The sequence below is a fragment of the Cavenderia fasciculata genome, assembly GCF_000203815.1.
Source record: "Cavenderia fasciculata unplaced genomic scaffold Scf_EUAJFUG02HR96I-5, whole genome shotgun sequence".
Classification (NCBI taxonomy): Eukaryota; Evosea; class Eumycetozoa; order Acytosteliales; family Cavenderiaceae; genus Cavenderia; species Cavenderia fasciculata.
Genome location: NW_004457624.1, coordinates 3,091,709 through 3,119,553, shown reverse-complemented (window position 1 = coordinate 3,119,553; position 27,845 = coordinate 3,091,709). Strand labels below are relative to the sequence as shown.

General features: G+C 32.9%; 8 protein-coding genes across 8 annotated transcripts; 4 read left to right on the top strand and 4 right to left on the bottom strand.

Annotated features, from left to right (window-relative positions):
• Positions 1-48: 48 nt before the first annotated feature.
• On the bottom strand, positions 49-8,173 carry DFA_12243 (RasGTPase-activating protein; the record flags this gene model as incomplete). Its single annotated transcript, XM_004353828.1, has 10 exons — positions 49-345; positions 413-671; positions 746-1,685; positions 1,759-4,969; positions 5,389-5,598; positions 5,799-6,714; positions 6,785-6,988; positions 7,073-7,392; positions 7,478-7,724; positions 7,800-8,173. The coding sequence occupies 10 exons, from the start codon at positions 8,171-8,173 to the stop codon at positions 49-51; spliced, it is 6,978 nt and encodes a 2,325-aa protein (XP_004353880.1).
• An 836-nt stretch (positions 8,174-9,009) lies between these two features.
• On the top strand, positions 9,010-11,830 carry DFA_12242 (uncharacterized protein; the record flags this gene model as incomplete). The annotated part of the gene is made up of 6 exons (XM_004353827.1): positions 9,010-9,732; positions 9,765-10,041; positions 10,119-10,422; positions 10,492-10,942; positions 11,020-11,292; positions 11,372-11,830. The coding sequence occupies 6 exons, from the start codon at positions 9,010-9,012 to the stop codon at positions 11,828-11,830; spliced, it is 2,487 nt and encodes an 828-aa protein (XP_004353879.1).
• Positions 11,831-11,942: 112 nt separating this feature from the next.
• Positions 11,943-15,119, bottom strand: DFA_12241 (uncharacterized protein; the record flags this gene model as incomplete). The annotated part of the gene is made up of 4 exons (XM_004353826.1): positions 11,943-13,093; positions 13,124-14,646; positions 14,814-14,854; positions 14,952-15,119. The coding sequence occupies 4 exons, from the start codon at positions 15,117-15,119 to the stop codon at positions 11,943-11,945; spliced, it is 2,883 nt and encodes a 960-aa protein (XP_004353878.1).
• A 1,102-nt stretch (positions 15,120-16,221) lies between these two features.
• snrpD3 (LSM domain-containing protein) lies at positions 16,222-16,834 on the top strand (the record flags this gene model as incomplete). Its single annotated transcript, XM_004353825.1, has 2 exons — positions 16,222-16,582; positions 16,683-16,834. 2 exons carry the CDS (start codon positions 16,222-16,224, stop codon positions 16,832-16,834), a joined length of 513 nt encoding a protein of 170 aa, XP_004353877.1.
• Positions 16,835-17,434: 600 nt separating this feature from the next.
• Positions 17,435-19,634, top strand: DFA_12239 (strictosidine synthase family protein; the record flags this gene model as incomplete). The annotated part of the gene is made up of 6 exons (XM_004353824.1): positions 17,435-17,630; positions 17,711-18,012; positions 18,094-18,388; positions 18,453-18,670; positions 18,747-18,840; positions 19,564-19,634. The coding sequence occupies 6 exons, from the start codon at positions 17,435-17,437 to the stop codon at positions 19,632-19,634; spliced, it is 1,176 nt and encodes a 391-aa protein (XP_004353876.1).
• A 538-nt stretch (positions 19,635-20,172) lies between these two features.
• On the bottom strand, positions 20,173-20,479 carry DFA_12238 (uncharacterized protein; the record flags this gene model as incomplete). The annotated part of the gene is made up of 2 exons (XM_004353823.1): positions 20,173-20,289; positions 20,426-20,479. The coding sequence occupies 2 exons, from the start codon at positions 20,477-20,479 to the stop codon at positions 20,173-20,175; spliced, it is 171 nt and encodes a 56-aa protein (XP_004353875.1).
• A 752-nt stretch (positions 20,480-21,231) lies between these two features.
• On the top strand, positions 21,232-22,851 carry DFA_12237 (histidine kinase; the record flags this gene model as incomplete). The annotated part of the gene is made up of 2 exons (XM_004353822.1): positions 21,232-21,592; positions 21,668-22,851. 2 exons carry the CDS (start codon positions 21,232-21,234, stop codon positions 22,849-22,851), a joined length of 1,545 nt encoding a protein of 514 aa, XP_004353874.1.
• Positions 22,852-23,085: 234 nt separating this feature from the next.
• mvpB (major vault protein) lies at positions 23,086-25,780 on the bottom strand (the record flags this gene model as incomplete). The annotated part of the gene is made up of 2 exons (XM_004353821.1): positions 23,086-25,569; positions 25,730-25,780. 2 exons carry the CDS (start codon positions 25,778-25,780, stop codon positions 23,086-23,088), a joined length of 2,535 nt encoding a protein of 844 aa, XP_004353873.1.
• Positions 25,781-27,845: the final 2,065 nt, after the last annotated feature.

Sequence of the window (27,845 nt, the reverse complement as noted above, 5' to 3'; positions counted from 1 at the left end):
ATGTTTTATCATTTAAATAAATAGTTTTTTTTTTTGTTTTTTTTATTATTATTGAGAAAGATTTGACAAATTGATAATAGAAGCTCTATACTTTGTTTTTTGTTTCTTTTTAATTTCTTTTTTCATGATTGAAATTCTATCAATCATGGGTGCTAAAATACCATTTGTCCAACCTTTATAATTTAATTCACCAGACAATACCTCTCGAATCACTTCAATCGATGATTTCAAATTCATAAACCATACTTCGGCAGTCGGATCCATAGTTGTAATATATAAACTTATATATTGAATATTTGATAATAAATTTTCTGGTTTTGCTTTTATAATTACATATCCCATTATCTAAAAAATAAAATAAAAAAAAAAGTAAGTAAAAATATATATATTTTTTTTTTCTATTTCTTCTTACAGGTAAGAAATCATCAGGACCAGATTCACCCAATGGTTTTGTATAATTGAAAATAATATTCCAAGTATCAATAATACATTTCATCTTGTCATGAGGGGATTTATAAAGATTAATCTTTCTAATTTCTTGTTGTGCCAATTCCCATGGTGATTGATTGGCATATTTCTCTGGAATATAAAGTGATCTATGATCAATTGAACTTGATTTTGATTTTAATTCTTTTGAAAATATTACATCAACTTTACTTATACTAAATGTACTATAAAAAAAAAAGAAAAAAAAATTAATATTTATAATATTTATAATTATTTTTTGTCCTTTCCTCTTCCTTACTAATTATAAATTTGAGTCATTAAATTACGTTCAAGAGTATTTTGAGCAATGATTAGATCATCTTCAAGAGCATCTTTCCACCAAGGACTTTTAATGATTGCATCTTTGGCACGTTTTAAAAAGGTACTAATCATGGTTGATTTGAGAGAACAAGTATCGCAGATATCTGAATCTTCATCGTTGATGGTAGGAGAGCAACTACAGTTACCAGGCGTATTGATAGAGAAACGAGACATGAATTCAGAAACAAACTCGGTTTGCATACGAGTATAGGTCTTGTCTCTAAAGAGTCTAAACTTTTGATTGGTCAAAAATTCGATATTGATATTCTTTTGAGAGATGATTTGTGAAGTGTGACGTTGGAGCTGATCTAGATAGAGTAGTTTTAATTGTTTCTCCATTGATCGCTTCTTTTCACGACGATTATAATCTTCAAACATTAAATCCAACAATGGTTCATAGTCGTTGAGTTTGTAAGAATCTGGTAGTGACCAAAGACTTCTAATGGTTTCTTCAATTTGTGCTTCCAAAATATTCAATTCCAATGATCTTGAACGACCACATTGAAGTAGCAGTAATTCACAAATTGGTGTAGATAGAAAACCACAAAGATAATTTAATACACATAGAGAAAGTAAAAGGTTTTCTTTTGCCAAACGTATTGAATGCTGTTGACCTTGTACCAATGAACTCATCCTTGATTGATCTGCCGAATCTTTAACTTTTGGTATCACATTGATCACCAAAAATTTCATTCCTTCTTGCAATTGTGCAGCTGGTTGAACAGTCTTTATCATCTCTACCACTTCCAATTGTAATTGTTTGGTTTCTGATTCATCCTCTTCTTCTGGTTTGTTATGATAAATTAATTCCATCATTATAAATATATCAGTTGATGATACTAATAAATTTTGTCCCAATTCTAATTCATATATTGGTCCTAAAAAATAGAAAAATAAAAAAATAAGTAAAATATACATTTCTCTTCCTATTTTTTTTGTTTTTATATTTACTATGATAATAAGTATCAGGTTCTTCAACTTGAGAAACTTCAGAAAAATATTCTTGAATACGATTTGCAAGGTTCATACTTTCATTTAACCAAGTTGGAATGGATTGAGGATTGGTAAGGAATGTGAGAACCATTTTAGCGATTTGAATAAGATTATGACGAGTCTTTTGGGAAATAGTGAGACCAGTAAATACACCATAATGTTCTGGACGAATAAGAGCTGGAATGAAAAAGTTTTCAAATACCAAGTGAATGATGAGTTCATTCTCGTGTGCAATGTCTTTAATGTCTGAGAAATCGGTTGGCACCCAATCGTCGGGACGTGATGCACGAACATGTTTTCTCCAATACCCCAAAACTACTTTACACATCCAACGAACGGCATAGGGTAGACCAGATTGGAGAGCCAAAACTCTTTGAAGAAATTCGGCAGAGAATTGTTGTAGCAATGCCTTTTGATCGACATTGACTTCTTCTTCGAGTAGACCAAATTCTGCCAACATTGCCTTTTTCTGTGGATCATCTTCAAGATTCATATTGTGGTCTTGGATGATGGCAACGATTAAATCTTTGAGTACAGAGATGATATATGGTTTACCAAAAGTATACTTTAGATAGGTTGAGAGCAAAGTATAACAAAATGGTTCTTGTGAACCAAATTTACGTTTTTGATCATCTGGACATTTGGAAAATTCAATTTCCGATATCTTTTTGATCAATAGTAGCAATAGTTTTTCATCGGTTGCAGTAAAACAATTACCAAACAATGAAAATACAATCGCCTGTGATAGATCTGAATGTGTTGCTTTTAAAGATTTATCACCTTCATCTCTAAGATAACCAGCTCTATAAAGTGTTTCTGCCAATATAGTTGGTTCTGTTCTCATCAATACAATTAAACGTTCCATTGAATGTTTAAGTTGACTTGATAATTCTATTGTTACAATTTCTTCTTGTGGTTTTTTTTGATATTCATTATTTTGATTATTTTGATTTTGATTTTGATTTAAAGGAACATCTCGTTGAGAATTCCAAGATGATAAATCTTCAATTTTCAATCTACTACTTAGAATATGAGCAATTGCTTTATCTAAATTTCTAACTTCCCAAACCAATTGATAGAGTTCTTCGGATTTTTGTCTAGTGATTTTGTTGATTTCATCAATCACCTTTCTCTCTGCATTGTTTGTCAATTCTTCTGCCTTTAATAGTGATTGTAATAGTGCCAATCTTTCACCTTGACATTTAACAGGTTCATCACCATAAATAGGTGGTCCACTTGACAATGGACTTGGATTTGCTGGTGCATTATAATACATATTATTATTATTATTGTTGTTTTGATTATTACTATTTGATCTAGCATGACCAATTCTAGCTTCAGATGTTTTACGAATTGGTACTTGCCTCGAAAACTTTAATCTTTGTGATATTTTAAATTGTGATGATGGTTGTGGTTGTGGTTTGGTAAAACTATTAATTGATTGTGAAGAATATGAATGTGGTAATGATTGACTGATATTATTACCTTGTTGTTGTTGTAATAATGATGATTGAGGTGTATATGAATTGAGTAATGAATCTGCCATTAAAAATGGTTGAATTGATTGTGAAATCGAAAGAGCAGACTCTGAACGAACAATATTTTGATGACGCAATAAAAATGCATCGGCTACTGAACTTGACATCATGTCTGAAGAATTTGGATATGGTTGACTACTGGTTGGTGTTGTACAATCGGAATTTGGTGTATTAATTGGTGAAAATCCTGTTGCACGACGTGATATTGGAATATAATCTGTTGATTTTGCAAATATTGGTATAGTTGTAGGTGTAGTTGTTGTAATATTATTATTATTATTTTGTTCTGATAATATACTAAGATTACTATTATTTGGTTGATTCATTACTCCAATACTAATATTACTATCGAAAATATCAGACTTTGCTTGTTTTGTCAACAACATGGTTGTTTTTCTTGGAGTTGCTTCATCTGGTACTTCATCCAATTGAACAACAAAAACATTTTGAACAATTGGTATAAATGAATCAATTGGTTCTGATAATGATGGTTCAGAAGAAGAAGAAGGTTTTGTTGTAATAGTAGTAGTAGTAGTTGGTGCTGATACATTTAATGATGATGAAAGACTATTATTAGTTGGCTGTGGAGGAGGAGTGATAATTAAACTACTACTACTTTTTGATCTTTTAACTCTATGTGAATCTTCTGATTGTTGTTGTTCAGATTCATCTAGATGATGTTGTTTCTTTAACATTTTAGTAATTTCAGCACCTCTTTGTGAAATTGATAATGATGATCCTTCTCTTGTAATGGTTGGTGGTTGTGAAATTGATTGTGATGGTTCCTTCTCCTCCTTTTCCACAGCGGCGACGGTCGTTTCATCACCTTTAAGAGGACGACCACGAATATTTAGATTACTATTTCCTTTTTTATCGTTGGTAGGATTATGTGAGTTTAGATTAACAATATTATAATTGTTATTGTGTAATTCAATCTTGTCAAATCTTTCCAAAACTTGTTTAAAACTACTTGATCTTGTTCGATTTGAATCTACTTCAGATGAAACATTGGTTGTATCAGGGACAACACCAACAACAACGGTAGACGGTGGACTAGTTTCAACATTGGAAATGGCAATGGCAGTGGTGGTAGTAGTAGTGGTAACAGGACTAGTTGGTCTTTTATCTTCAACTTTAATTTCTTCTTTAATTTCTACTATTTCTTGTTGTGGTTGTTGTGATTGTGATGTTTGTTCCTTTATATCATTTGTTGTTGTTGTTGTTGTTGTATTATTATTAATATTAATATTAATATTTTTTTCTACACCTAATAATAATTGATTTAATTGAGTTGTTGATCTTGATGCAACGATAGGGGAAGAAGGTGTTTCACCATTTTCAGAGTAATCCTTTTCATTTAATCGTTTGATGAGTAGACTTTCTTCGTGGTTGGCAAGATTGATTCTAACATCGATCTGTGTTATATTTGATTTGATATTGTCAGTGTCACCTGGATCTCTACTCTGTAGTCTCTTTGCATTGTATAGTATATCTTTTGTCTTTTGATACTGTTCGATAGTGTCGACCAAAGTAGCTCTTGTATTGGTTGGTGATCCTTTTAATCGATTTAATCTCTTGTCTACCAAGCTCAATACACTTAGTATTACACTACTATCTCCCATTCCCCTTTCCTAATAATAATAATAATATTGTTGTTGTTGTTAATACTGAAACATATATATATATATAGATAGATAGAGGGAGAAAAGAGTAAGTAAATATATTTAAATCTAATCCTTTTAAACCTACAATAATTGTGTTGTTAGATATACTGCTGTATCTCTGAGTGTAGGTGTGTGTAACTTTCTGAATAAATCTATAGAGTATGTAAGTGGGAGGTGAGTGTATTGTTATTTTTCTTTCTCCTCTTCTCTTCTCCCTGCTCTTGTTTGCGCTTTGCTCTTTGCTTTGCTATGCTTTGTTGTGTGTATAACAAAGATGGGATATCGATAATGGGAGATGAGATGGATGGGTTGGTTGATGTTTATAATAAAGGAACAAACAACAAGGAGGAGGAAGAAAGATTGTAGTAGGAGGTTGGTTAGGATACAATTTTAGATGAGGCGCTGAGATATTTCCGAAGTGTCTTTTTATGTTTTTTTTGTACCCAAAACCGCGGGATCTCTGGGCGATTATCGTAACGACAAGTCAATTCCGATGATGAATATTCTCTCAATAAATTAAATATATATGCACGAACAATGTAATGTCGTCGACATGTGTTGTTAAAAAATGTTGTAAGAATGAATTTTATTTTCTTCTAAAGGAGAATAATAGATATATATTTACAATCAAATTGATTCCTATAAGTTTTGTGTTTGTTTTGTTTTTACAGATTTGTCTTGCTGTGATTCTTTCTACTTTTTAAATCATTTTTTTTTTTTTTTAAGGAAATTGATTTGGTTGAAGTATTTGAGAATCATAATAATTTTGTTGTAAATCATTGACTGCATTGATTACATTTTGGTCGACTCGAGCTCTTTGTGCGTTGTCATAGTTGTTGCCCATGGCAGCACCACTATTATCACTTCCAGTACTACCAAGTACCATTTGAATGGTAGATGGAGATACAAAGGAAGAGTCATGCATATAATTGATATCATTTGGATTCCAATTGGCAGGTGGATCGACTCTACCACTCGAATTTTGATTAGTACCATTTGTTTGTTGTTGTTTTTGGAATTGATTGAGGTTGTCAAGGATTTCGTGACCAGCAGGTTTCCATTCTGGATAGATGAGTGAAAAGTTGACGATTGACTTTTCCAACTTGCCTTGTTTGGTCTTGTAGTACTTGTCAGCGTCCTGAGTGGCACCATACTTTTTACTACCGTGTTTCTTGACGTCGGTAAAGGCACCAAAGCTGCAAATCAAGCCGACACCGTTGACACGCACGGTAAAGGTGCCGATAAAGTCGAGAATGTCGAGTGAGCACTTGGGAAGCGAAAAGATGAGGATGAATGGTGCAAAAATGACAGAACTGACTTCACGTAAAAAGTTGACAACTCTAAACTCAAAGAGAGTGAGGAATTCGTCGCGAACCGAGTATGTGTGACTCTTGCCCTTCCAAGAACGTGGACAATAACGTGTGTACTGAACAACACGTGTCATTTGGATGGCTGGACGTGCTACTTGATTCTCATCAACTACCAAAGACTTGCACACTGCTACTGCAGTACCAAAAATACCAACATACCAAATAGGAGTTTTTCCATAAATATCAAAGTTGAAAAGGAAATCGTCACTATAGATACCAAAAATCAAAAATACTGCCAATATAGATCCCAAAATAAAACTAATAAATTTTGCCATAATCGATACTGTCTCTGATGGAAAACTATCAACATATTTGTTTGCATGACTATAACTAAGATTTAATCTAAAAAAGAAAAAGAAAAAGAAAAAGTTAATATAAATATAAATATATTTTGTTTTTTCTTTTTTTTTACCTAGTTTTAAAATAATGAGATAATTCATTAAATTCTCTAAATTTCCATTTTGCCAAAGGAGACCATTCACGACTACCAAGTGAACCTGGTTTACTTTTAAATTCTTCAGCATATTCAAAAAAGAAATTAAGTAATAGGAAAAAGAATATAAATGGTGATGCAAATAATCCAATTAATCCAATTGTTTTAAATCTTCTTGATAATCTAAAAAAATAGAAATAGAAGAAATGAATAAATAAATTGATCAATTTTTTTTTTTGTTTTGTTTGTTTGTTTGTTTTTTCTTACCCTCTTGCTAATCTTTGTCTTTGATTTGTATCTAAAACTTCTTGTCTAATTTCACCGTTACGATCGAAAACATAACTAAACAATGCATACATTAAACTCCACTCTAGAGTTTTTGTGATGAATTTATATTTGTGAAGACCTGGGAATGGAATGGAAAGGTCAAGGATTTCTCTATTGACAATACCAATGATATAATTATCCTTTCTCATGATTCTATTTGCAATATCCAATGCATTCATATTACCCTTTACTACACATAATCTTGGTACTTTAATTAATTTTGTTACAACTTCTCTCCATTCAATTGTTTGTACATCATCCTAAAATAAAAATAAAAAAAGAAAATTAATAAATATTTATATTCTCTATTCTATTCTTTTTTGTTTTATATATATATATATTTACTTCAGAAATCTTTAAAGTATTATGATAAAAACTTCTCATTTCTAAACGAGACTTTAAACTAGCCAAGAATTTAATGAATTTGGCACACCAATAGATACCAAATAAAACCAAAAATATGATCAACCATGTTGGGATTTGTCTATCGAAATTGACTGATTTCTGTATGTTTGAAGGTTGACTAAACAATACACCATAATTGATAAATGATACCAAAAATGTAAAAAATGAAACTACAAATAATGATGTCCTATGGAAATAATAAATAATATAATTAATAAATAAATCTTATTTTTGTTTAACTATGTTTTGTCTATATCTTTACCCTAATTCAAAAAAGTCGTCAAGGAATAAACACATAAATCCTTTGCCTTGGAAGTATTCGTATACCTCTGTTAAAAAGGCGTCCAAGTTATGAATAGCGGGCATGCTCTGAGATGTTTTCTCTAAAAACGATTCTTGTTCTTCATTATTGTCCAATGTCGGTCTTGCTGTATGTATTACAGAACCTGTTGTATTGATATCTTCTAGTTCTAATTCATCGTCACGATTGATACTATTATTATTGTTGTTACTACTACTGCCACTTGCACCACTACTACTATTATTATTATTATTTGAGCCAAAATCTTGTAAAGGAAAGTAATCACCTCCTCTTTCCTCTCCTCTTTGACTACCTAATAGTTTTTGTTTAAACATATCTTATCTAAATATATATATATATTTATATATAGGTATATAAATAATATGATTGTTCTTCTATTTCTATCCTTCTTCTTGTTTTATTCTAATGACTTTCTCTCTTTTTTTATTATTTTATCTTTTTTAAAAAAGCAAAAGTTAACTTTTTCGTTGTTATTGTTTCTCTGTCTCACAAAGGTTGTTAATTGATAAATAATAAAAATTCTAATTCTTCTGTCTATGTACACACGGTTAATATAATGATAAAAATTTGTTACAACAAAATAATATAATATGGGCGGGTTACATATTTGCATGCATCAAAATACTCAATTTTTCATATTTACTTTTTTTTTTTATTTTATTTTTTCGCAGCTTGAAAAACCAATCCCACTTGATTTCATGCGCTTCTGTCAGAATCGCTTTCAAAGATTCGTTCCTATTTATTATATTATTCCTTTAAAACTGGTTTTTACCAATATTAATCATTAAATATTGATGATATTAATCACATTCATTACATACTTACTTTAATAATAAAAAAATATAAAATATAAATATAAATTATTATAGAGTTTTTCCTTTTTTGAAAATTCAAAGTAAAGTAACTTGAGTTTGATGGGTTTATAAATAAAATATAATATTTCCATCTCTTATTTATACTTGGTATTTGAGGATCCTATGAACAATAATAATACTTACTTTCCCTTCCCGCCTTTGAAAAAATCAAATTTTAAAAAGTTGAAGAGAGAGAACATGTTTTGTTGATTTGCTCACCTCATCTTTAAGATTCTTTAGATTATTGCTGTCAGAGCTAGAGAGAGAGAGAGAGAGAGTTGACATCACATCACATCATGTCTCAAAAGATAGAAGAGAACAAGGATGGAACTGTGTCTGTCAGAGTGGCTGGTGCAGATATGTTTGACGACGATGAACAAGACACACTACAAAAGAACAAGTCTATCATTGACCAACTCAAACCTGCCCCCTTCACTATACTAAAGACATTTACTTCAAGAAGAAAGGCTCCTCCTCCTCCTACTCCTCTAACACCTAAACAGGAGGATAATTATAATAACAACAACGGTAGTAGTAATAATAATAATAATAACTCTTATTACTCTTCACCACCACCATCTTCTTCTACATCATCATCTAATATTACAAGTCCATCATTTGGTAGTCCTTCAAGTAGCCAAGAAAACGATTACGACGGAGGATTCATATCAAAACCAGAGAGACAATCATTTAGTCAAAGAAAGAAACAAAAGACAGTGTCCAACGAAGAACGTGTACAAATGGCACAAAAAGGACAACAAAAGCAAATGCAATCGGTACAACCAGCAACTGCAAAGTCACGCGCAAAGACATCCAATGCAATCTCACTCGATGACTTGCTAATGCAAAAAAAAGAAAGAAAACCAGAGCAAGAAGTCATCTCTTATGATGAAATGATCAATCAACAAAATGAAACTAAAAAGAAGATATCTGAATCTGATTTAATTGATAAAGAAGATTATCAAAAATTATCAAAAGTAAATGAAAGAAAAAGACAAAAGAAAATATTATCTTACTTGGTTTATTAAATTTTCTATTTTTTTTTATTTAGTTATTAAAAGCAAGACCAGATTTAATGATGACAGAAAATCCAAATCAAATGTGTATAAAGGAAAAAGAATTGGAATTACCAAAGGTATTATCTCTATCAAAGGTATTGGATTCCAATTATATACCAGCTTCCAAAGCTGAATCTGATTTAATTCAAGTATTTAAAAATACTGGAGAAAGAACACCATTTAAATATTTTATTTTAAATGGTTTGGATTATTTAGTTGGAACTTTTGATACAATTCCAAAATTTTTATTAGATTTATTATTTTCTTATAGTATGAAACAAAAAACAATTTAAATCTAGATGGATGGATGATTTAACCTAATTAATTTTTTTTTCTATTTATTTTAGTTTGTTTTGAAAAAGATGAATTAACAGTTTATAAATCATATTTGATTCTATCAAAATCAATCAAAAATTCAAAAACCATACTTTTACCATTCCAAAGTTTAGTGGATGTTTTACAAGGTCATTATAAAATCAATACTGATCAAACTTTTAATGCTACCAAACCTTCAAATGAATCAACAAGTAATAGTAGTGCTTCTACTACCGCCGCTACAGAAGAGTTAAATAATATGGATAAACAACCAAAACGATCATTCCCATTCACAAATCTTTATTATATTTTAACTTTATTAAAAGAACAATCACAGTATGGAAGGAAAAACAAAAAAAAAAAACATTATACATTTCTAATACATTTTCTTTTTTCTCTCTTTAGTCAATTTAAATCAGAAGAATTAAAACATTTAATTTTATTTATTTGTTTATTATGTTTGGATCCAAATTTCCGTAGAAGTAATCAACAAGATATGTTGCAAGATTTTATCGAAGATGTTGATTTGAAACAAAAACAAGAACAAGAACAAAAGGAATCAGCTACCAATCTTGCATTGGGAACTACTATACTCCAAATCCTACTTTTACTCCCAACCCTTCTCAATACTCTAATCGTATCATTCTACAACACCTTGACAGTTGAACAATCGGCCGATGATACAACCATCACTCTATTTGATGATATTTGGAGTTCACTTGACGAAAAATATATTTACAGTCTATCAACTATTGTTTCCTACGTTTTACCTTGTCACGGTAAAATTAAACATCCAATTAAAATTGATCTTCAAAGAAAATTTGCTTTATATTCAATTTTAAAAATTTTAAATAATGCAAGTAAAAAGAATAGAACAGAAATCAAAAAAAATGAATACAAATTGTTTATACTCTTTTCTTTTTTTAATTTTAGAATAATATAAAAGAAATTATTTCAAAAAAATCATCAATGGTTGAAGAATTGGTGGTTATACTTAGACCATTTGTTCAACAAATTAAAGATGATACTATCGATGTGTTAAAGATGTTAAATTTAATTGTTTTGGTTGATATTTGTTCCAACAGTCGAAAAGAGTTGAATGAACTAAAGAGAAAGGATAAAATGAATCCATTTGAGCAATTAATTGTTAGATGGTCTGGAAAAATTAAAGAATCAAAAGATGCTATTGATTTTAATAGAACTAGAGTAAAAAAAAGAAAAAAAAAAAAAGAAAGAAAGAAAAAGTATTAAATATTAATCTTTATTTATTTATTTTTATTTCTAGATGAAAGATGGATTAGTTTCAATTCAAAGTAAATTGGCAGCTTTAATTATTGATAATACTTCAACAAATAGTTTCTTGTCAAGTTTCTTTATTCAAAATGACCCAACGGCAGAAACTAAAAAAGAAAGTTTAGATCAATTTATTCAACCAATTGTTAAATCTGATGATCCAACAATTCCAAGACCAGAACAAGATGAAACTCCAATGGAAGAAGAAAAGGTTGAACAAAAAGTTAAAGAGGAAAAAGTAGAACAAAAGATGGAAGAAGAAGAAGAAAAGGTTGAAGACAAAATTAATTTAACTCAAGCTTTTACAGATACAACAACTCCGACTATTAATATTGATCAAAATATGAATGGTGGTGATACAAAACCTCCACCACCATCTCCAATGAAAAAAACAAGACAAACTTCAATAACCAGTTATTTCCAACCAATTAGCCAGAGTGGAAAGAAATAAAAAGAATAGATCCCCCGTATCTTCTTTTAATAATTATCATAGATTATTAAAATGGAAGCAATTTCAAAGAATATTTAATCATTTGTTTATTTATCCTTTCCTTTCTCTCGGTCTAGAGAGTAGCTCTTCTTTCTCTTGTGTATTCAAAATCAACAACTTGTTGTTCCATCATTTGTTCAAAGGCGGCGGCTTGAGCAGCTGCATTGGCAAGAGCAATTTCATCTTCTTTTTCTTGTTTGTCAAATTCTTTTCTTTGTCTCCACTTTTGAATGGCAGGTGCAACCGATACAATCAAGACAACTGCTGCAAGAGTACCAAGTACAAAACCAACCATCAATCTCCAATCTGTTTGTTTTCCGGAACATGAAAATTTACCGGCATCTGCATCGACACGGAGATAAACTGAATAGTGTGGATCTAGGTATGCATAGTATTGGAATGCTGGTACTATAATACCAATGACAACAGTTGAATCTTGATCAGAATCTGGTTGATCCATCATTTCTTCTTGTACCTTTCCAACAATTGGAGTACCATCAGCTTCTGCTATTTTCAAGAATCTACCATCGATTCCAGTATTGGTATTTTGAATTTCAAGATTAAGATAACCGCTTGATGAATTATCAACTCTTTTGTTTAATTGTCCACAATCATTTTTACCCATTGTCTCTGATTTGATCAGAACTTTTAACGAGTTTGATGGACTTGCAAACTGCCATTGACTAACATTGATTGATACTTTAAGAGTATGTTGGTTGAGATGAAAGGTATGATTGGCAAATGTAAAATCTGATCCATTTTCTACACGAATGTATTCAAATGTTGCATCAATGGTTGCATTATTATCGAGGGTAATTGAAAATTTCCAATAGGTTGAATGTAAAGATTCTTGTTTAACAAGATTCCATTCTACATTTGTTAAATTATAATGTTTGACTGTATGACTATTGTTTCCAGTTGCAGGTACCAATGTATCTAAAAACTCTTCAACCGAATAAATTGAAATAATATATGAATTATCAATATCACCCAATTGAATTGATGATATTGTCTTATTATTATTATTATTATTATTATTATTATTATTATTATTATTATTATTATTATTTTCTACTACCATTGGCATTGAATCTATTAAAACTTGATCACATGAATAACCAGTAAAACCATCATTACATTGACAACCAAATTGAGGACTACATGTTCCATGACCACTACAATTAACTGGACATTCAACTCCTTGTAAAATATTGTCCGATCCATCTACAAAAAATGAGTTACTCGATGATATACCATCTACAAATACCTGTAGATTGTATGTGATTGGTTCGAGTTGAGCAATTACTTGACACTCGACAATCGATCCCAAAGCATCTAGAATACTAACATTTTGACATTGATAGGATCCCATCTTTACTTGGATGACAGTTGGGTCAATACCAAAGTTTGATCCATGAACCTTTGCATTCTTTGATTTGGTGTCATAGGTTGTGTTTTTGTCGATACGTGGAGTTGGAAATGTGATTTGATAATTGTCTGTATTTTCAATAGATTCATTACGGATAGTAAGATATCTATTACCTGTTCCACGACTTGGTGTACAAACTATGATAGTTTCATTTGATGATCCAACATCACAGGTCTCTGTTCCAATTCTAACAATGAGAGGTTGTGGAAAATGTCTTCCTACAATGGTAAGTGGTGTGAGATAGTTATCAAACGTAGACACTGATACTATAAATGGTGATCCTGAATAGTCAAACACAGACACTATATAGGAGTCATTAATCTCTGGAATCTTGAATGAAACCAATCCAATCACTTCTTGTCCACTTTTAGCAGTACATCTTAGAGTGGTAGCATTAATGTTGGTTGGATTGTCACAGGCAACCGATCCAACCTTGATTGAAATGGTTGATGCCGATGTATTACTACTAAAATGAATGTTGTATTGTGTCTTTGATACTTGGTAGAATGCAGTGACACTAGGTATCATGAGACATTGGTATGGCGACGCACTAGTACCACGTATGAATCCTGGCTTGCAATCACATTGGTAGTCTCCATTAGTATTGATACATTTGGTGGATAAAGTGTCACATTGAGCCGGTGTAGTAGTATCTGTACACTCGTTGATATCAGCGCAATCACCATTGGTATATCTGAACCCTTTTGGACATGAACAAGTATATGACCCATCCGTATTGACACACTGTGATGATCCGTGACATGGCGACGATTCAGTACATTCATTGATATCAACACAACTGTTGTTGTTGGAAGAGAGTGTCCATCCATTGGGACACAGACATGTGTATCCACCAGGTGTATTGAGACAACTAGAAATACCTTTGCACGGTTTGACGGTCTGACATTCATCAACATCTTCAGTGCAATCAGGACCCTTCCATTGGGCTGTACATCCACACACACCAGTTTGTACACTACACTGTCCTCCATTCTTGCAGACCGATGTACAAGGATACTGTAGTCCCACATCATACACAAAAGTTGACATTTGCTGAGCACAATTGCTACTAGGCATTGATGGGGTTGTTGAAGGTGTAAAATAAGACATTCCATTGGAATTGGCACATGTCTCGACCACCAAATACCGGTATTGCCATAGAGGAGCACTCGTAAAATCATAGTCTTGCGACTTTACAATCTCTTCACCCGCACCGTTACACACATCATGGTTACTTTGATAGGTTTGTAATAAACCATAATAAGTATCATCATTTGTATTCTTACATCCCATATATTTCAATTTTCTTCCAAAATTATTTAATACCCAATAACTTGATAATGTATAACTATAAAAAAGAAAAAAAAAAAAGAAAAAAGGAAAAGGAAATTATAATAAATTCCAAAAATAAACCAAAAGAGAGAGAAAGATAAAAATAGTTATTAATATAATTGTTTTGTTTTTTTTTCTTTTATGGAATGGTGGAGATTGAGATTGAGATATTTAAATACATACTCTGAATTTAAACAAATATTATCTGTTGATGTATTTGCAATCTTTATATAATTTAATTGTGAATCTGTTGTATGTGTACACTAAACAAGACATTAATAAAATGATTGATTGATTGAAAACATGTTTGTATATACATACTCGATAAATAGAGAGAACAGCACTTTCATTTCCACCCAATATACAACCTTGGCTGGTTTGGGTGTATCCATTTGGACACTCACATAGATATAAATCGACAGAGTATAAAAAGATTAATAAAATAATGGTTTGGACTTTGTGGTGAATTGAAAGTGAATGAAATATCATTCTTTTGTGATTTATGAGGAGAAGATGTGTGTATGTGTTTAATTTACAAAAATTATTATTATTATTATGTACAATGAATAAATATTTATATTGATATTAGATATATTTATGTTGGAAAAGGGTCCCTTTTCTTTCTTTTTTTATATTATATTGGAATCCTCCTTTTTGTGTAGTATATTTAAATGATGATGAACGAATGGAATGATGTACAACTAATTAAATAAACAACTTTTCATCCACTTTCTACTTCTGATTGCTTGGGTGGTTTATGAGTTTGTGGATAATGGATGATGGCAGATGGTGATGCTACATCAGAACCTTTATTTATCAGCACCATCATCAAACAGGCATCACCCTATTGGTCTCGTCACCCCCCATCCACAACATTGTCCTTGAAAACCACCACACCCCTACACAAATTGCATTGTTTGCTCAAGAAGATACCCTATGGCAAACAAAGAGTGTGTGTATCTTTGGCAACTGCTCTATCAATGAAAACAAGAGACGTCAATCTTGTAATAAAAGATTGTGAGTGGGAAACCAAACCAACTTTTCACACCAAACACTAAAAATAGTTGTAGTAGAGAGAGCATCGGCCATATCTTCTCTCTATCACTTCTCGTTGTGTGTTATAACTTGGGTTTAACCTTTAGTGGATAAGTCTTTTAAATGAAGTCTCTTTCTCTATTCTTGATTTACACTTTTTAATGATCTTCGACTTATAAAGTGTCTGTCACGTGACGCAATTAGTTGTGCAAATTGATTGAATGTTTGGTTGATTGATTTGTGATCTTATATGCATGTAATGTAATGTATGTTGATAATAATATTCTTATCTGCAGATACAATGAAATGAATAATAATAATAATAATAATACTACAATAATATTGTTGTAGACTTGTGTAAGTAATGAAGTACTTTGACAATTTCGACAGTGAAAATTTTATTTGTTTTTTTTTTTGTATTATTCAGCTGAACCTGAAGATCAGTTGCTTTCGATTCTCAATCTCACATACAATTAGCTTGATCGAATCATATTAGACAACGACGATATATTATATATATATATATATTTATATATTTAGATAGATAAAAGTAAGAATGAGTATTGGAGTACCAGTCAAGATCTTACACGAAGCAGATTCACATATAGTGACGATCGAGTTAAAGAATGGTGAAATGTACAGAGGCACATTGATGCAAAGTGAAGACAATATGAATTGCAAGTTAAAGATTGTTACAATGACTGCTAGAGATGGCAAGCAATCACAACTCGAACAAATCTACATTCGTGGCAGCAAGATTAGATTCATCATCTTGCCCGACATTCTCAAGAACGCTCCCATGTTTAAGCGTATCGATGGAAAGACTGTACTACGTGGAAAGAGTTTGGGTATTGGTAGAACTATGGGTAGAGGAACTAGAGGTGGTGGTCCTCCAGGTGAAAGAGGTAGAGGTGGAGGTAATATCAAAACAACAACAACAACAGACACAACAAGACACATTAGACAATGATACTTACTAACAAACAAACAAACAACTCATTTCAACATATTATATAGGTAGAGGACGTGGATTTGGTGAAAGAGGTGGATTCGGTGGTGACAGAGGTGGATTCGGTGGTGGTGATAGAGGAGGTCGTGGTAGAGGATTTGGTGATAGAGGTGGTTTTGGTGGAGGTGGTTTTGGTGGAGCTCCATCTGGTTTCCAATAGATTCATCAAAACAAACATATACAACAACAATAACAAAATCAAAATATTTATTACATTGATCCTTTTCCTTCCTCTCTTTAATTTTTAAAACAACAACAACAAACAAATAATAATAATAATTATTATTATTTATAAATGAATCGATATACTTTTTGGAGTTTAACGAGTGAATTCACAAATAGTAATCATATAAAACATATATGTACAAATTAATTAATCCCCAACCAACAAACAAAATACACATAATAATAACAAATAATAATTACGAAACCAAACTTTAAACTCTCACTCACTCACTACTACGAAACACAAATAAAAAATAATAGATCTTTAATTGTGAACAAGTTGCGTGTGTATTTTGGACAAACCATAATACTTTATACTTTAACCAAAAAGTATTCATTTCTTTTATTCTTTTTATATTTTTGTAAAAACAACTAAATAACCTTTGCAAGCTTCCAAAAATACCTAGGTATTTTTTTTAATTTTAAAAAAAAAGTGTGAACTTCATCATCATCATAATCAAAAAAAAAGGTTAACTCTTTTCAATCATTCTTATTATTATTACAAGTAAAGAATTATTTGTTCGAGAAGAAAGAAATGAAGAGATTAGTAAACTATTTCATGTTGGGATTAGCTGTTTGTTTGGGAACACTTTCACTTTTACCTCCACTTGGCATGTTTGGTCTCAAACAAGCTATCGACTTGGATTTTATAGCTACACATCCTCAACCTATATATGGTGATGCTTATCCTCCCAATAATGAATTAGACAAGATTGATTATATACATTTAGGTATGTTATATACAAAAGAGAATCTCTCTCTCTCACTCTTTCTTTTTTAATATTAATATCTTTCTTTTTTTTATTTTTAGGATCATATGAAGGACCTGAATCAATTGCAATAAATAAACAAGGAGATATATACTTTTCATTGAAAACTGGTGAGATTAGATATATCAAACATAAAGATGTTCATGTTGGTACTACGGGTACTGCATCACCATCGCACTCTGTAGTCGTGGTTGGTAGACCACTTGGTATATTCTTTGATCAAGATGAAAATCTATTGATTGCAGACTCTGTCAAGGGTTTACTAAGACTAAACAAAAATACAAATATATTGGAAATTCTAACTGGTCAATTTAATGGTACTCAAAAATTAACTTTTGTAAATGTATGAAAGGAATCAAAAAAAAAGGGGGTAGAGAATATTATTTATGTATATATATTTATTTATTGTATCAATGTTTTATAGGATGTAGCATGTGCAACAGATGGAATGATTTATTTTAGTGATAGTACAACATTGGCACCAATTTTAGATAAAGCTGGTGATTGGAATACATATATTCCATCTATTTTTACTTGTTTTAGTGGTCAACCTGCTGGAAAATTCCTATCATACAACCCAAAGACAAAAATAACAAAGGTGTTGATTGAAAAGATTGCCTATTCAAATGGAGTAACATTGGATCAAGAAGAAAATAGTGTTTTTGTTTGTGAATCTGCAACTTCAAGAGTTTTAAGATATTGGATTAAAGGTGTTAATGGTAAATAAGAAAAAACAAAAAACTTATATATTTTATTTATTAAATTAATTAATTTATTTTGTAGCTGGAAAATCACAAGTTTTTATTGATAATTTACCAGGGTATCCAGATGGAATTAGAATGGGTGATGATGGTAAATTATATATTGCCATTTTTGGAATGAGATCAAAGATTATGGATTTCCTTTCTCCTTATCCAATGATTAAAAGATTGGGAATTAGACTTCCCTTTTTATTCCCAAAACCCCATGGTGTTCCAATGGTTGTAATTGCTGATCCCAAGGTAAATTACACAAAATGAATGATGAATGATCGTAGAGGTTAGTCAACTAACATTTTATTTTTGATTGTTGTACTAGTCTGGAGATATTCTAGGGTCATTACAAGGTAGTCAATCCAAACTAAAAGTTATCACAAATGTTGTTGAAAGGGATGGAGTTGTTTATATTGGAAGTATGTATCATCTCTCTCTCACTCACTCTCTCATTCTTTCACTCCTTCATTTCAGTCAATCTGACCAATCAAATGATGATAATCGCGATAATTAATTAGTACACAACATTTACCATCAAAACCATCGCATCGCATTCAAAAATGTACAATCATTCGTGCCGCCACGAAACAATCACAACCAATCTGTCGTGTGATGACAACAAAAACACCCATCCATTATTAACCTAAAATGGGGTTCCTACTCTCTCTCTCTCTCTTTGACACTTTGCAGCTCTCGTAGTAGAAGTGGTGGAGAAGAAAAGATGAGAGTTTTGGTTGGGAACAAGCCCAGCAACCACTCCACTTTAGTGTCGTATAGTATGGAGAATTGGTGGGTGGGGCACGACAAGGAGGAGAGGTTGTGTGGTTTCTCTAGAGAGATGGTTGCGATTCAAAAGTAGCGAACGATATATATCGTCGAGAAAACGTGTGGAAATATTATTATTAAGAAGAGGAGTAGATCGACCACCACTACCACCATTTTTGTAGGTTAGAGGTAGTTGGTGACAATATTCATAATGAACCCCATTTGTCGTCGAAGTGATCTCATTCGTAGAGGAAATAACAACAACAACAAAACCATGGAAGAAAAGAAAATATGACAGGCGCCGAACTAATTAATTTATTTTAAAACCCTTTCCCACTCTTTTTCTCTCTCTCTCTACATCTGTCTTCTAATAATAGGTCTAATTGGTAATGTAATCGGGGTGAAATCAACAGCTTCCTCCGCCGCAACAGCTGCTCCTGCCAAATAGTCAACAATAAATCGAACGATAATCCATCCTAAACTGGTAAAAATGAAAATGACAACCAGTCAACAAACATCAGATCACACTTTAAAGGTTGAATCGACAAACACACTCACACACCAAATGCATTTCTCTTTTTGTAGGGGTGTGTGTCTTTGTTTGTTTTTGAGAAAAAAAGATCAATGGATGGATTGGAATGGGAGTGGTAGTGGTGGTGGGGTAGGTGGTTATCTTTAGAGGTGGGCGCAACAGATACAACAACAACAACAACAACACCAATCCACTATATACATCGTATGTGGTTGCTTCAAGTTAGTTTAAAGTTTTAAAATAAAAAGGGGGGTACGAATGTTTGTGACAACAAAAAAGGGGAGAGAGAACAAGTGTGGAGCTTTGTGTTGTAACACACTCACAGACACTCACTCTCTCTGACATGCCAGCCGTGCTACTACTGGCCAGTAGAGGGCACATGCCAATATGAATAATTGGCAACAAAATTATATAATTTTTTGAAACACCAACAATAACAACATAATAACTTATTTTAATGATTTACGTCATAGATCAATCCGCCGTTGTCGCTTCTACTATTTTGTTGTTTCTCCTCCTCTCTTCCTATTCCTACTGTTAATCCCAACCAACTCTCTCTCTCTCTCTCTCTCTATATATATAAAATCAAAGAGTCAATATTGATCCTTTTTATTTTAAAGTTGTACAACAAAGAGAGAATAACAAATCAAAAAATATTAATATCCACCACCACCACCAACTGTATCACAGAGTCATTTATTCAACACCTCGCCAGCGTCAGTCTTACTTGACTGATTACAATTACCAACCCAACTACTCATTTTTTAAAAAATACCAAAACAGTTTTACTTTTGTTTTTTAAAAAATATCCATCCATTGTCAATTGTAATTGGTTGATTTAAATTTAATATTTATTTGTTGATTGACATAAACACACCCCCACACATACATACAATCAGTACAACCATATATATATATTTATCCAAAAAAGAGGAGTAAAAAAGACAAGTTCTTCTTTTTTCTTTTACTTTTTTTTTTTTTTTTTTTCCCAAATTTTTTTTAAGATTCCAATAGATAGGTAAATAGATAAGATAATTCCTCACCAACCAATCCGTTGATCATTTAACTAATATAGGTTATTTTTTTTTTTAAAAAACCCCCCACACATTTATATATTTATTTATTTTCCTAACCACCTACGTACGTCAAACTTTAAATTCCCTAAACACTGTTGCCTGATTAATCATCATCCTCTTCCTATTTTCCTCCTCATCATCATCATCATTATCCAACTCTTTGGTCTTTTTAACCCCCCCTTTATGTACCCTTCTGTATTCTTGAATTGCCATTAAAACTCCAACAACCTACTTTTTTTGTTTTTTTTTTTTGTTTATCTTTTCATTAATTAGTTGCAATATATACCCTGTCGTTTGGTCAATGTATCACTGCACTGCATTTCTACACTATTCAAATCATATATTTTAAATTATAATATTTTAATATTAATATTTTTTGTCATTGTTTTTTTTTAAAAAATAATATTAATTTTTTTCCAAAAAAAGAGAGAGAAATTATGAATCAAACATCCACAATTCATTATTTGGATGATTATGATAATCGATCAAATTCTCCTCCATCATATAATTCTTCTTCATCATCCTCTTCATCATCATCATCAATGCCATCATCAATGGCAACATCACCAATTGTTCAACCAACCATTGAACCATGTCCATTTCCAAATTATTGTCTTATTTGTACCAAAGAATTACCACCATGTCTAGTATCTAGATCAGTATCTTGGGTCTCTATCCTACGAGTTGTATTTTATTGTTTAAAACAATTATATCCAGAAAAGGAATTTTTTAACCTAAAAAAAGATGTCTATGGTTATGTTGCTACTCATTGGGATATTATTTGTTCAAAAAAGAAAAGTAAATATAAACAAAAAAACATACAAAAAAAAATCAAATCTTTTTTCTATTTATTAATTTAATTTTTTTTTAAAGAAACAAATGGATGGAGAAAACAATTACAAGATGCACTTTCACATTGTAGAAGATTATTTGTTAGTGGAGCAGATAGACATGATTGTTATGGATATTGGAAATTAAAAGATTATAATGATCCATGGGAAGATGATCTTTCAGCCAACAATATTTTAATATCAAATCCATCATCTCCAATTCTTTCACCTTTATTATCACCTGAATTTCATTCCAATAATAATAATAATCAAAATAATCATTTTATACTTTCACCTCCCATTTATGGTTCAGCAAATTCAAATACCTCTACTCCACTCTTGACTTCATCCTTTTCATCTTTAATGTTTTCACCTACTCGTTCCTCTGTCAATGGTCAATCAAACTCAACCAATAATACTAATAATAATGGACCTTTATCAGGAGTACCACCTTCAAAATCACTATTTGAAATTAACAAATTATCAATGGCATCACCAAGTGCAAGACCAAGAAGTAGATCATTTAGTTTTGACAATAACACTAATATTAATAATAATCAAATATTTGATCATAAATTAAAATATATTCATCAACAATTAAGAAATCAAGGTCCTCAAAGAAATCAAAATACTGGGGTAAATGATTTACCAAATGGAAATATAACACCATCATTTTTTAGTTTTAGAGATCAGAAAGTTCCATCAATGATGAATCATCGGATTAGTCAACCTACATCCATTGATGAATTTGATTTCCCACCAACATTTCCACATCCACTCCGAGAAGATAAACCATTCCAATTAAATGGTAGTCCTCCATCATCAAATAATGGTAGTGCTTCCACTACTCCCTCTTCCACTACGCCACCAAGAATTTTAAATCTTTCTACAGGATCTGGGAATTCAAGTCCTAATCGTTATTCCCCATATCATAATAATCATCACAACAATCATAATAATAATAATAATAATAGTCATCCACAACCAATACCATTTTCTGAACATCGTATTAATCAATCTTCTTCTATATCATCTTCCAAATTATCAATATCCAATCTTATAAATCCAATCAATGAAGAAGAAGAAGAAGAAGTAGAAGAAGATGATGATATCCAAGAATGTTCTGATGATTTATTACCCAATCCATTAAACATTAAACGCAATAATAATAATAATATACAAAATCTAATTTCATCACCTCCAACATTTTTCTCATTACGCAATTAATAAATAAATAAATATAAAAAAAAAAAGTGTAAATAATCAATTATATTGTTCTATATTATTATTCTGTTTTGTTTAAATTTAATTTACAATTTTGATTTATTTTGTTTTATAATAAAACTATCTTTTTTAACTTTTTTTTGATTGAAACAAAAAGTGTTACATTTTTGTTTTGTGTGATGATAGGGAAAGATAATTTTTTGATCTATGATTTTTTTTTGTTTCTTTTTTCAATTTTTAGAAATCACCAAATGAACCAGATGAAGTATTACCGATTAAACCATTAGCGGTATTGAGGAGATTGATTGGAGATTTACCGTCGGTAATCATGAAACTCTTGAGACCGAGACCGCCGAGGAGCTTGGCTTGCATTTCTGGGCCAGCTTGGGCAATGGATTTGATGGTTTCGGTACCGAGGGCTTCGACTTGGTTGGAAAACTTGGAGACTTCAATGCCAGCGAGTTCCTTGGCCTTGTTGACCTCGAGTTCATTGAGTGATTGGATGTGGTCGATTTCAGATTCGTGGAGGGCAATGGTTTGTTCGAGTTCGGCGGCGGCTTCAATTTCAGAGGCTTCACATTCGAGCTTGGCTTGCTTGACTTCAGCGTCGATGGCAATGAGTGAGGCTTCAGCACGAGCACGGGCTTCAGCGATAGCTTGACCGGTGGATTCGACAGAGGCAGATTGAGCTTGGAGCTTGACGAGGTTGGAACGAGCACGTTCGGCATGGGCTTCATCAACAATCTTTTGACGTTCCAATTCACCACGAGCAATTTGTTCAAGACGTTCGGCATCTTGACGGGCAGATTGTTCTTGTGACTTTGTGGTAATTTCAATGGCCAATTGGACAGACTTTTGGAGAGAGTCCAAGGTACGTTGATCAACTGGTTCTACAGATTGAACATCAATGTTGGTAATGACGAGACCGTTGGTTTCGAAAACCAATTGGTCGCATGGGCTACCATCTTCAGTCTTGCCAAAGACAGCTTCGTGGATGATTTCCGAAGAGTGCTTGTGGAAGTTGTCAAAAGTGGAGGCAGCGACGGCAGCACGAACCAAAGAACCAGTAGCCTTGCACAAATCACCAGTGAAATCGGATGAGGCAAACAACTTGCTAGTATTCTTTGGATCGATCTTGAAATGCCAGTTGTAGGAGAGCTTCAAGGAGAGACGAGCATGATCGGCAGTTTCGACAGTGATGAGATCAGTCATGAAATCTGGACCGAGGAAGAGGGCGAGGGAACGAATATGGTTTGGACGCTTTGGAATCTTACCAGAGAGGGAGAGGACGGTAAACTCTTCATCTGGAGCGAGCATGACCAACTCTGGACCGAAAATGACACGAGCCTCCTTTTTACGGTAGTCATAGATTTGGACGGCGGCATTGTGTGGGACACGGTAAGTGACGACTTCAGTTGGATCACGTTCAACATCGTTGGACTCTTCGTTGGCGTCACGGGTGGCCGACTTGGAGAGGAGCTCGTCGACGATTGGGGTGAGGGGCTTTGGCCATCTCTCTTCGTTGGCAGACAACATGTACGAGGCGCCAATGACGGAACGGACCTTGCCAGTCTTGGTGTCACGGACATAGATACCTTCGTTGACGTCCAATGGGATACGCTTACGCTTCTCGACGACTTCGATTTCAATGGGTGGGATATAGTCGGTTGGACCATAGATCATCCAGCTGTCTCCTGGCTTACGGGTAACAGTCTCCTTTTCTGTCTTTTCGACAAACATTTCCTTGGCCGAGAGCAAGAGGGCTTCGTCTTCGGCGAGGACGTTGACGTTTTGGACACCACCTACCAAGGTTTCGCCTGGCAAGAGGAAGAATGTGCGGTCACCCTTGCGGAGTTGCTTGTGGCCGAGTTGGTTCTTGCCAGAGGTTGGGTCGATTGGGTCGGCGACGATACAGTATTGACGGTTGGTGAGGGTGATGGCCTTCAAGTCACGAACTACCTTTTCATCGACCGATGGGATGTAAGTGTCGCTGTCCTTTTGAGTGATGATCCACTCTTCACCGGCACGACGGGACTTGCCAAATTGATCCTTGAAGGAACGGAGAGCAAGCAATTGGTAGGCAATACGGTCGGTCAAGACAAGAGCGGCAACAAAGCCAACAATCTCTTCATAGACACCTGGCAAGTAGGCACCGCTGTCACGGACCAACCATTCTTCTCCTGGTTGACGGACAACACCCTTACGATCGGTGGTTTGGAGACGGGCTCTGAGACGGAGGGCTTGGTTCTCCTTGATGATGGTGGATTTGGCGACTTCGACAACTTGGACTTCGACCTTGGGGTAGTAGGTGCCTGGGCCTTCAAAGAGCCACTCGTCACCGGCGACGTGGTGGAGCTCCTTCTTGTCGGCAGTGACCTCGACAAAGTCACGAAGACACTTGAGACGGAGGGCACTGTTGGCGTGTACAACTTGGAGTGGGACTGGTGGGGCCAAGAGGACTTCACCTGGGTATAATGCAAATGGATCTTGAGCAAAACGAATCTCAGTGTCACCGTGTCTGAGCTTTGGTTGTTCGAATTGATCGAGAATGAGCTTTCCATCAGCTCCTCTAATAACTGGGTTTTCAATAATACAATAGTTTCTTGGTGGGATCATAATCATTGACAATGGTGATGCTGAAACTACCTTTTCGTGATCGAGACGAGTAAAGGTTTGTGGACCAATCTCGACTCTTGCAACATTTGTATTATTATCTAATACCTACAAAAATATAAATAGAGTAAATAAAATAATGAAATGGTTAGATTACTGAGTATATATTGATTGACACATGATTATCGTGATTAATTCACACAAAGAACAGTCGATGGTTGATTTGATCGATTGATGATCATGTGATTAAAGTCAACAAACAACATACATGAATATATTGGTGGGGCTTGATTCTGATTACGGTCGATGGTTGTGACATTTTTAGATGTGTATAAAGAGTAGAATTAAAAAAAGTATATTAGTGAATGAAAAGTGTTAAGAGAGATTGAGAATAAAAATATATATATAAATAAACAAAGTAAATATATATAGAGAAACCAAGTTAAATAATATAATCAAGTAAGATGGTGTGATGATGTAAAAGAAAAAAGCTGATATTAAAAGATGCTGGCCAATGGCTCTCTTTAATTATTTTCGAAAAAATTTTAATAAATTTCCTGTAAAAATATCCTAACGTTGACCTCACACAACGTGACGCACACATCGATCAGCTGAATTTTTCACAATTCACGGAAGCTTAGATTCATCTTCAGCTGATCGTTGCATTCATCTTTATATCTGCTGTCATATTAAAATGCAGTATGAGGCGACTTGCTATGGAGTTAATTGCAGTGTTGTTTGGTTATCTTTTTAAATTAATTGGTCGATGCGTTGCTCATCGGCTTGGTCGTGCAGACTTGCTATGGTCAGTGATGAATTGCTATTCCTTTTGTTTGATTAGCTCTTAAGAAGTTTCAAAGGGACTCTTTTGTATAATTTTTGTTTGTGAGAGAGATCAGCTATATTTTTACATAACATTGTATAATAATCATAATCAGATTATTTAACATCAATTTCATAGTCAACATGTCTACAGTTTAATAATGGCAGCTATTAGATATAATCGTCACCCCTTTTTAATCAATTGGTTATGTTCGGTCAGACCCATTGTTTATATTTATTGCCTTTTCATTCACGAATATACTTTTTTTAATTCTACTCTTTATACACATCTAAAAATGTCACAACCATCGACCGTAATCAGAATCAAGCCCCACCAATATATTCATGTATGTTGTTTGTTGACTTTAATCACATGATCATCAATCGATCAAATCAACCATCGACTGTTCTTTGTGTGAATTAATCACATGATTATCATCAATCAATATATCAAGTGTAGATATGATAGATTAGGATAGATTAAGAAGGTGACCCCTCAAGTCCGGCCTCAACAACAACAAGATATGTCTGCCAGGCTTTTGCTTTATGACCTGGAAAAATCTCTCAAGGCGCTTGAGGGAAAGTACCTCTTCAAATTGACAATGGTAAAAGCCATTCCATATGACCCAGCACTGTGGAGCTATTTTTAGCATTGTTAGATCGACCAAAGTCGCACTACCAAAGCCATTATCAATACAAAGGATATGATAAAGATGACGAACAGATCGAGGATAGTTTTACATTCAACCAGATTCCAATATTAATTATGGCCGAAGTAGGACCATATACATATATCAAAACCCCATATGTATATGAAGTGAAAATATCTATCAAATGCCTATCTGTATTCGAATTCATCATACCAGACAGAGACTACAGTAGTATTAAACATTTTTAACCCATACTACCAAACCAGATCTTTAAATAAAACCATCGCTCTTCAAGTTCTATATGATCTTTCGAGTTTCCTCTGTATTTAATATTAATAATGATGTTAAATAATCTAATTATGATTATCGCGAGTATATATTAATTAGTATCGACCATAGAAACACGGCCAAGCTGATGAGCGTGTTTCTATGGTCGATCATATCGCCACACGATCAAGCTGATGATCAGCAACGCATCATTTCATAGGATCAATTAATTAAAATTAAAAGTACACCAAATACCACAATTCACTCCATAGTATTGTTAATATGACAGCAGATACAAAGATGAATGCAACGATCAGCTGAAGATGAATCTAAGCTTCCGTGAATTGTGAAAAATTCAGCTGATCGATGTGTGCGTCACGTTGTGTGAGGTCAACGTTAGGATATTTTTACAGGAAATTTATTAAAATTTTTTCGAAAATAATTAAAGAGAGCCATTGGCCAGCATCTTTTAATATCAGCTTTTTTCTTTTACATCATCACACCATCTTACTTGATTATATTATTTAACTTGGTTTCTCTATATATATTTACTTTGTTTATTTATATATATATTTTTATTCTCAATCTCTCTTAACACTTTTCACTATACTTTTTTAATACTACTCTTTATACACATCTAAGCTC